Source organism: Otolemur garnettii, unplaced genomic scaffold (genome assembly GCF_000181295.1).
Source record: "Otolemur garnettii isolate 467f Iridium unplaced genomic scaffold, OtoGar3 scaffold00107, whole genome shotgun sequence".
Lineage (NCBI taxonomy): Eukaryota > Metazoa > Chordata > Mammalia > Primates > Galagidae > Otolemur > Otolemur garnettii.
This window is the reverse complement of record NW_003852502.1, coordinates 378,408-389,530: the sequence shown is the minus strand read 5'-3', so window position 1 is coordinate 389,530 and position 11,123 is coordinate 378,408. Positions and strand designations below refer to the sequence as shown.

At 38.2% G+C, this 11,123-nt stretch overlaps 1 protein-coding gene across 7 annotated transcripts in view; it reads right to left on the bottom strand.

The window, feature by feature from the left end:
* IBTK (inhibitor of Bruton tyrosine kinase) overlaps window positions 1-11,123 on the bottom strand; it is an 82,019-nt gene that overhangs the window by 14,279 nt on the left and 56,617 nt on the right. For all 7 annotated transcript variants that reach the window (XM_023517257.1, XM_023517261.1, XM_003796731.3 and 4 more), the window contains exons 25-26: window positions 10,249-10,389; window positions 589-738 (exon numbers count right to left, since the gene is read on the bottom strand). In XM_023517257.1, coding sequence (XP_023373025.1) covers window positions 589-738; window positions 10,249-10,389 — 291 coding nt within the window. The remainder of the gene's footprint in view (window positions 1-588; window positions 739-10,248; window positions 10,390-11,123) is intronic.

The window sequence follows — 11,123 nt, the reverse complement described above, 5'->3', positions numbered from 1 at the left end:
CAGACAGACTGTGAAATACAGACACACAGATAGACGACTGTGGTGTATTCACACAGAGAAACACAACCACACAGACAGACACACAGACAGACTGTGAAATACAGACACACAGACAGACAGACTGTGATGTATCCACTCAGTGAAACACCACCACACACAACACTAATGATGTAAAACACAACATTAAAAAGGGTATGTACTGTCTGATTCCATTGACACAAGACTCTAAAATACACACCCTCTACTAACAGAAGGTGCCTGGGGCATGGGGGATAGAGAGCGTGGGAGGAAGAGATTACTAAGAGCACCACAGAAACCCCCTAGAACCAGGATCTGCTCCCTGTCCTGAACGTGGTGCTGCCGTCACAGGTGCACACCTACGCCCAAACTTCAGAATGTATACGTCAAATATACGCTGCTTAAGTCAATTATTCCTCAGTAACTGCGAAAGGGAACAGACATGTGAATGTTAATTTCCAATATAAAAGAACGTAAAAATATGATTCAAATTTTTGCAGGATTATTTCAGATAGAAAACCACTATAGATTACGCTAAGGTAGAAAACATATTAGTTTTAAGTTTATTACCTTATAACTTTTGGAGTCTGAGAATTTTCAATTCCTTTAAAACAAACTTTTTTGACATGATCACCTGAACTATGACCAGTGACAGACTTTTTTTCTTCTAGAAGGAATTCCCGGAATGACTTGGATGACGCTGACTGTGGAGCAGGTGCCCTGCAGGAGAAAGCAAACACAGAGCCCGTCACCACACCCGCTGTCCAGAGGTCTCGGGGAACACAGAGCACGTCACCAAACCTGCTCTCCAGAGGCCTCGGGGAACACAGAGCACGTCACCACACCTGCTCTCCAGAGGTCTTGGGGAACACAGAGCCCGTCACCACACCCGCTCTCCAGAGGACGCGGCTGCAAGTTCTAAGGCAGCAGTGACAGAGACACATAACAGTTTACAGTGACAGAGTCACAGTTTACAGTGACGGTGTACCATTACAGTTTTAACTGTGATGTCAGATTCCTGCTGTTGACTGTGAAATTATCAAAACTGTGCCACCAATGCAATCAATGGATATCAACTCAAGATAACCCCTAAGTTGAAATTAGCGATGATAATAAGATCGCTGTTCAAACTATACCTCTAGTAACAACAATAAAAGGCTCAGAGTAAATTAAAAATAGGTAAGCTCTGCGAAAGAAAAGAAAATATAAAAAGGAACTCAAGATCTTTTATCACAATATTTAAAAAACAAAACTTATTGATGGAACTGAAGAGTCAGTAAAGTAGAAGATAAGTCAATAGAAATTTTTTAATATAAAGAAGAGAGAGAAGAAATGATTGAAAAGAAACTTCAGTCAGCCATGGTGACTATCGAAAGGTCTACATACATATAACTGGAGTCCCAGAAGCAGAGAAAAGAGAGGAAACAAAAATATTTAAAGAAACAATGACTAAAAATTCCCCAAATTTGGTATAAGAGGTAAGTATAAGAATTTTGGTAAACCCCAAAGAGGACAAATACAAAGAAAACTATATTTAGGCACATCATTAACAAACAGCCATACGAACACAACACAATATAAAAATGACAAGCCTGTTACTAGCAATCATCAGGGCCCAGAGAGGAGACATTGTTAATGTGATGAAAGAGGAAAAATGTGAATCTGAATTGTGTCCCCGTGAGTGAACACGGCAGAGGAGCCCCTCCAAGGTCAGTCTTGAAACAACTGTGGGAGCCTCACCCCGGTGTCGCCCGCCCGCTATGATTCCCGACCCACAGGTGCCGAGAAGGAGTAAGTGCGGCTGTTTTAAATTGCTGCTCAGGAGTGGTGTGTCATGCAGTAACAGATAACACAAGATCCCAGAGGAACTCAAAGGATAAGGAAATATAAATACCTTGAAAATAAATTCAACAATTACACGGAATGAATACCAAAAAAAAAAAAAAAAATTACCAAAGACAACAGAAAATCTATATACATCGATACCTATTTTAAAAAACTGGATTAATCTCACCAGTTTTATTTACTATCTATCTATCTATCTATCCATCCAGAATCACACTCTGTCACCTTAGGTAGAATGCTGTGGCATTACCATAGCTCACAGAAACCTCGATCTCTTGGGCTCAAGTGATCCTCCTGCCTCCGCCTCCCAAGTAGCTGGGACTACAGGTGCCGGCAACCACACCCAGCTAGTTTTTCCATTTTTAGCAAAGACAGGGTCTCCCTCTTGCTCAGGCAGGTCTCCAATTCCTGAGCTCAAGCAATTCTCCTGTCTTGGCCTCCCAGACTGCTGGGATTTTAGGTGAACCACCACACCTTGCCTCACCAGTTTTTTTTAATTATAAAAATTAATAAGATAAAGAGATTTCCAATAAAAGAAAAATGACAAACTTTATACTGAAATACAAAGAATGTAGAGTAGCCAAAGCATTCTTTAAAAAAAAAATTACAAATTTGGCAGAGAACAAATCAAAGTCATCAAGACAATACACCAGGGGTCTGCACTCTGTCCCTCCAAACTCATGTGGAAGTATAACTGCAATGCAATGCCATGAGCGGGACCTCAGCAGTGCCACGTCCGGTGGGCTACTCACAAACGGCTAACGTCACCTGCAATGGGGTGGGTTTGCCCCAGCTGCCCTCCCACCCTCTGCCACGTGAGGCCCCCTACCGTGTTACGATGCAGGAAGAAGGCCCCTTACAGACCCCACCCTGATACTGGACGTCTCAGCCTCCAGAACTGTGAACCAATAACCTCTTCTTCATCATAAATTATCCAGTCCGTGGTGTGTGAACTCTGCCACAGCCACACAGAATGAAGACAGACAATGTGATCTGGCTTAAGGACTGACAAACAGATTTCTTTAAATATGTTCTACTGTTCTTTCCACTGACTGTGCCATAATTTGAAACAGTGTCTGACTTCCCACAATTTTACTTTCTTAACTCATGGGCTTCAGTTATTTTCCATGTGAACAGCCACACAGAGTTTATGGACAAGTGTTTGTAGACATTCGTATCTATGCAAAAATTAAACAGGATTTTGTTCCTCAGCTAAAACAGCCCTGAAATTTTGCTTTAAAGAATAAAATCTCTAGCTCTAAAAACTTAAATAAATAAAATTATTTTATATAGGTTAACTCTAAATGGAATTTAGAAGAATCTACATTCAAATATCAAGCCAGGCCACAAAGACTGTGCATTCCCCACTCCAGATGATCGGGAAGAAATGTTCTATTATGTCTCCAACTAAAACATCTGATACTGAAAAGTGGCCAAATCCTATATACACTTGCTGTTTTCACATTAAATTTAAAATCCAACTGGTTAGAACTCCATTCTAATGAAAAAAACAGCTATCTTTAATACTCTCCATCGCCACACCTAACTTCAGGCAGCCAGAGTACAATGTGATTGCACAGACTGGGAAAAACCCCACCACACACACAAGCAGAGCCACAGGGCTAATCTGTGACTGGCCAATGAATTGCACATTAGCTTTAATATAAATATTAATATTTGCTATAAATATTTACTATTAATATAAACACAGTAAAAACATCTGCTAAAGAAATAAAAGTTCATTAGATGGTTCTTCAGATGATGAAGATCTATGTCTAAGTATTAAAAAAATTATAAGTAAATCACCATAATCATGAATACATTCTATTAATACAATCTGTAACTCTGATTAAAATGTTAATTTCAGTTTAATTTACTCCTTTTTCAAGGCAGAGCAAAGTTTAAATTATTCTAATTTTTCTAAAGCAATATGTTCAAGGGATATTTTCAGGAAAACCATTTCATCATTACTTCAAACACATATACGTATTTACATCCTATGTACATCTGATGAAAAAATCAAGTGATATATTGAATAATGTGGTTATCTCATAATTTTAAAATTACACAAAGCAATACACCATATTTTACTCAACAATTAATATCATATCTAGAGCTCAATGTTAAATACTTGTAGGCTTGTAAGAATTCAAGAAAGAAAATTATTCAACAAAGTTATTCCACAAAGTTGCTAAGTACCAAAAATTACCTATTTTATGTAAATGTGTTCTTTAAATTCTAGCAAATGTTTTCTGACACATTTCATTAGGTTAGGATAAAATTCCTAAGACCTAAAAAATTATGTGTATATATTTTAAATATAGATGCATAATTATGTATATGGACAGATACACAACATATTTTGCAAAGCCCGCTGTCTCATGAGTATAAATAAAAGCAGTACACATATTCAAAGTAAGTTCACAGAAATGACATTAAAGATCCTTAAGATAACAAAACCCAGCCACACCTCACTTCACTGTGTTCCTCCACACTTCAATGCTTCGTGGTTTACAAATGGAAGGTCTGCAGCAATCCTGCCTCGGGCACATCTATCAGCATCATTTTTCCAATATAACACACTCACTTCATGTCTCTGCATCACATTTTGGTAAGTCTCACAACATTTTAAATTTGTTCACCTCTATTACGTTATGGTGACTGTGAACAGTGAGGTGCACCACAGTGTTCAGGAAAGACGCAAACTTAACTGGTAAATGCATGTGCTCTGAATGCTCCACTGACTGGCCATCCCCCATCTCTCTTCCTTTCTTAGGGCCTCTCTTTTCCGAGTCACAACAATATTATAATTAAGCCAATTATTAAAGCTGCAATGGCCTCTAACTCTTCAAGTGAAAGAGTCATACATCTCTCACTTTAAATCAAAAGCTAGAAAGGATTCAGCTCAGTGAGGAAGGCACCACCCCGATCAGTAAGCAGTCATCAACATTAACGCAAGAGCCTCTACCCACAAAAATCGTTACTTACTGAAGGTGCAGAAGGTCATTAGCATGTTTTAACAATAAAGCATTTTTAAATTAAAGTGCATACATCGATTAGAAATAATGCTACTGTCCATATAACAGACCACAATATAATGAAATATAACTCTTCTAGGCATTGGGAAACTGAAAACTTACATGACTTGCTTTGTTACAATATTTGCTTTATTAAGGTGGTCTGGAAACAGACTCACAGCATTCCTAAGTTATGTCTGTCTGGTCTTAAACACCCATAGAAGGGAGTAAGTTATTAACTTGAGATAATTCAAATACATCTCACCTTGAAAAAATTCAGAATATAATTATCTACAATTAGTCGGATAAATTTTCTTGGTGTCCTAAGACACATAAAATTCATTACTGATTTATTCGTATTTAAGCTTTTCAATCACACTTTCCTAAAATAAATATATATAAACATTACTTATATTTGACAGCTGTCAAATTATTTTCAAAGAAAATTACCATGTTCTGGCCAAATTTTAATGGCATTTTTTTCTTCCCATGTTTCTAGAATTCTCCTTAATATGCCATAATAGATTCCTTTTAAAATTCAGATAGTCCCTTTGACATGGGACTCTAAGCTCTTGTTGCCAATAATTACTGGAGAAAATTTTTCCAAAATTTAAAAATCAAAGCCTAATGTTTCAGACAAATGCCTACTTGAATACTTTCCCCTGAAATCCCATGTGAAGTAAGCAAGAAAGTAATCAGAAAATTATAAAGCCACAAGGTCAAAAGGAACAAAGACAACAGCAGACTAGCTACGGCAATGCCTCTGTGAGGGATGGCCAAGAGCCAGAGGGGCGACGGGCACAGCACAGTGGACAGCAGGACGCCTCACAGCTCCCGGGTGGGAAGCTCAGAACTGTGGACACATATTGGACATCTCAGCAAATCCCAAAGCACACGTGAAGATGAGAAGGAGAGAACTGGTCAGAGTTTACCTGTGGGCTGGCTGAGAAGGCCAGATGTCCTCTCTATGTGGTCACATGATTCTATCTTCTCTATTTCAGCAGAAGAAAAATTTCGCTTAAAGTCACTGGTAACAGAGGAAGGCAGGAGAGTGCACTGGGGAAGTGTTATGTACGAAGTCTATATACTAAATGCTGAAGTATGTGAAATTCCACACCAAATGGTGAGCTCAATCCCAGCCCTAATATGCTTCCAGAAGGATGGCAACTAAAGAAATACCTCACCAGCAAAAAATTATAAGATGGCTCTTTAGAGAAACTGACGACTAAGGAGACAAGGAGCCCCGATGTGCAGCCTCCACCCTGTAACCCGCACAGCGGGGAGGCAGGGAGGCCTCCTAAGGGCACAGCTCAGCCACCCCACGTCACACCTGTCAGTCCACCCCTCACACAGGCACCCAGAGCTTCCAATCAGAGCTTAAAAGGCTGTTAAGGCTTTCCCTGAAATCCCATGTGAAGTAAGCAAGAAAGATCCCTCATAAGTCAGTAAAGCAAAACATGATAACATCAACTAACACAGAGAGATGAAAGGGAATGAAACAGGAATATAAAGCCTGCCCATTTTTAACTTTGTGTAAGTATGATTTCTTTTTTGCCTGTTGGCTTTTGTTCAGTATGACACTGGTGAGATTCATCCATGTTGCTGTATTCAGTCATAATTTATTCTCACTACTGCGCAGCATCCTACCAGTATGGTTTACTGACTTAGGATGGGTTGCTTTGCTTTTCAGCTCCAGCTGGAAGCTCCACATGCCTGTGTGAAATGGATGGACAGTAAAATAAGCCGCAATTCACCCACTTCCTGCCAGCACCCAGGTTGTTTCCAGCGTGGGCTGTTTATAAATAACGATGACAGGGATGTTGGTAGACAAGTTGCCCAGCACACATGTGCATACGTTTCTGCTGGGTACTTGCTAATGTGAGAAAATATTCATGGAATACGGGGAGCTTCAACATAGGAGCATTTTAAAAGGTACCATCAACAACAACAAAAAAAATTCTTGATAAATAAGATTTTAATAGTTAAAAAAAGTTGAGGAAATGACCTGAAAGTAGAATTGGAAGTAGAATTATCCATGTGTGTGGATAATACAAGACAAAAGAAAATGGGAGGCGTCCAGGAGGACCCACATCTGCAGTGGTGTGAAGTGCAGAGAAGACAGTGAGGAAAAGAAAACAGCCTAAGGAACAGCACATGGCATTTCCTCAAAACTTACAAGAGGCTGGGCATCCAGAACCATGTACCAAAAAGTCTTACATTACTATAAAATTTCAGAAAACCAGAGATTAAAAAAAAACACCCTGTAAGAGCTTCCAGAGGGGAAAAAAGAGTGGGGGGAAAAAACAGGAGGCAACAAAAGAATTGGGAATTATTAATAAATACCATTTAATGTTCTACAAGCAGTAAGAAAAAGGAGAATAAATTCTCCAAACAGTTTCCAATTTAGAATCCTGCTCCAATCTAACTATCAGAATAAAGGAGACAATGAAACATTGTCACACATCTAAGAGCTCCAAAAATACATGTCAAAACTTCCAGGGACTCAACTTCAAACTCTTAGAAGTGATCAGGTAATACAGCAGTGTCTCAGCATACAAAATCAATACTTACAAGTCAGTAGCTTTTATATATGCCAACAATAGTCAAGCTGAAAATACAGTCAAGGACTCTATTCCTTTTACAGTAGTACCAAAGATGAAATATCTGGGAATCTACCTAACAAAGGATGTGAACGATCTCTATAAAGAGAACTATGAAACTCTGAGAAAAGAAACAACTGAAGATGTCAACAAATGGAAAAACATACCATGTTTTTCATACCATGTTTTTTGTGGCTGGGAAGAATCAACATTGTTAAAATGTCCATACTACCCAAAGCAATTTACAGATTTAATGCAATCCCTATTAACGCACCATTGTCATACTTTAAAGAGCTTGAAAAAATAGTGCTTCATTTTATATGGAATCAGAAAAAACCTCAAATAGCAAATACATTGCTCAGAATTAAGAACAAATCACAGTAAATCTATAGTGATCAAAACAGCATGGTACTGGAACAAAAACAGAGAGGTAGATTTATGGAACATAATAGAGAACCAAGAGACAAACCTAGCTACTTATCATCATTTGACCTTCAACAAGCCCATCAAAAATATTCAGTGGTGGAAAGACTCTCTATTTAACAAATGGTGCTGGGTGAACTGGCTGGCAACCTATAGAAGACTGAAACTGGACCCCCACCTTTCACCAGTAACAAAAATTGATTCCCACTGGATAAAATATTTAAATTTAAGACATGAACTATAAAAATACTAGAAGAGAGTGCAGGAAAAACACTTGAAGAAATTGGCCTGGGAGAATATGTTACGAGGAGGACCCCCACCTCGGGCAATTAAAGCAACACCAAAAATACATTACTGGGATCTGATCAAACTAAGAAGCTTTTGCACAGCCAAGAGCACAGTAAGTAAAGCAAACAGACAACCTTCAGAAAGGGAGAAGATTTTTGCAGGTTATGTTTCTGACAAAGGTCTAATAACTAGAATCTACAGAGAACTCAACTAATCAGTAAGAAAAGAATAAATAACCCCCTGAACAGAAACTTCTCTGACGAAGACAGGCTCATGGCCTATAAACACATGAAAAAATGCTCATCATCCTTCATCATCAGAGAAATGCAAATCAAAACCTCTCTGAGATATCATCTAACTCCAGTGAGAGTAGCCACATCACAAAATCCCAAAACTATAGATGCTGGCGTGGATGTGGAGAGAAGGGAACAATTCTACACTGCTGGTGGGAATGCAAGCTAATATGTCCCTTTTGGAAAGAAGTTTGGAGAATACTCAAGGAACTAAAAGTAGACCTACCGTTTGATCTTGCAATTCCTCTACTAGGTATATACCCAAATGATCAAAAATTATTTTACAACAAAGACATTTGCACCAGAATGTTTGTTGCAGCCCAATTCATAATAGCCAAGACATGGAAACAACCCAAGTGGCCATCGACCCATGAATGGATTAACAAATTGTGGTATATGTACACCATGGAACACTATGCAGCCATAAAAAAAAGATGGAGACTTCACATCTTTTATGTTTACCTGGAAGGAGCTGGAACATATTCTTCTTAGTAAAGTATCTCAAGAATGGAAAAAAAAGTATCCGATGTGCTCAATACTACTATGAAATCAATATATAATCACCTACACACTCATATGAATGGTAAAACATAACTGTAGTCCAGAATGTAGAAGGGAAGAGGAGAGAGAGGGGAGTGGAGGGGAGATATTAAGAAATGAGTATAATTGTGATGGATGTGTTACTTAGTTCCATGTAGGCATTTCACATTATATACTGAAGCAGTACCCTGAACTACATAAATGCATTAATGTACAAAGTTATAATTTAATAAAAAAAAAAATACAAGTCCTATATATCTCATCAGAAAACCTCTGGAATTGTGCTACGACCAAACAAGGAGTAAACCGAAAGCTAGAAAAACAGAGAGTTTAGGAATCTGGGGATCAAACCATGGAGGGAAGTGAAGAAAATTTCCAGGATGACAGTTAAGGTAAGTCCCAAGGTGACAGGTACTCAGTAGGCCTAGAAAAGACCCAGTTCAGACCACAAAATAACACAGGTATCTAAGGAAGAGGTCTCCAGGAAAGCTGGCGAGACGTCTCCGGTCCATGTACGTAAGGAAACTGGCATGGTTACCGCATCACTGAGACCTGATGGCAGGGTTAACACCCTCCCCAGTCCTTGCAGGGTGCTCCAGTACCCACATGGTTCTCTAGAATTCGTTCCCAGATATTATGGTATAACTTACAAAGAAAAAGAAAGGACGAAAGGGAAGCAGGAAATACAACCTACTTTACATATCTCAAAATTGTTACTCGACCTCTTTCAAAATTACTCCCATTAATGTTGCCCCTACAGGTAAAAATGGAGAAAACCTGTATGACACAATATTAAGTAAACAGTACTGTTTAAACACGTAACAATAAGAAGCTATGATTATAATCGTGTATAGATTATTTATAAGGACCAAGAAATTAGGGTAGCATAAAGAAATTAGTTTTATCAAATTTATCGCTAGTTCATTACTCATAAAAAGATTTTTAAAGATTCCTTCAAATCACTTTAATAAGAAAAGCTTATTTAGAATATCATGAATTACATCCATATGAGAAAAGTATTTCCACATTTGAAAACCATGATGTATATGTCAAAATATCTCAAATTAAAACAAGTCAAACACAAAAAAACAGTCTTTGTTTCCCAAGTTGTAATTAACTTCAAAGCAGAGGGGGTAAGGGGTGGGATTTGGGATCAAAAGCAACAACTACCTTGAAAGCTAATGCATGCATCTATGCTAATTTAACAACAACAAAAAAGCATACCATATGTTCCCTGGTCTGGGAGCTTTTGAAGGAGTGGTTAAAACTGTTTCCATGCTATTCATTCCTGAATTTTCTTTGGTAGTCAATGCAATCATCTTTCGTTGCTTCTGAGAAAGTTTAACTCCGTGCAAAATCATTTTGCTAGAAATTAAATCAAACCAATTAGTTTCCTTGGTTTCCTCTGAGGAAGTTTAATTCCATGAACAATCATTCTGTTAGAAATTAAATTAAGCTGACTAGTGTTAAGTTTTGCTCAAAAAGGTTATGAATAATGTTTTGTATTTAATGTGATTTTACTATTGGATCAAAAGTTCCAACAGTGACATCACTGTTCCAACAGTGACATCACAGTTTGTACCACCAATGACTGAGCTAGTTCCATAAACCATCTCATCTCATGCATCATACTTTTTATTCTCACAAGTTCCAACAGTGACATCATCAGTTTGTACCACCAATGACTGAGCTAACAGTTCCATAAACCATCTCATCTCATGCATCATACTTTTTAAGGGGAGCTTATATCACAAGCCTTAGCTCTACCACCCTTCTTCAAAAATAGTCCATGACCAGCATTTCAGTGTAAAATTTTTGGCTATAATACTGTATTCTACAAGCACTGGTCTATGAACTCAATTTTATCTTTAGCACATTAAGAAATAATATTATGGAGGCTAAATTATTTAGAAAAAAGCTTATAATTAACTATAATATCAAGTACAGAAAAATAATGGGAAAGAGTCAATAGTGCTAATGTTCTAATTCTTAGGACACAAACACAACCCGAGCCGGACTCCCACTGCTATACGCCTGTCTGCCCCCACCCTGAGTCCCCACTGCTGCGCGCCTGTCTGCCCCCACCCTGAGTCCCCGCT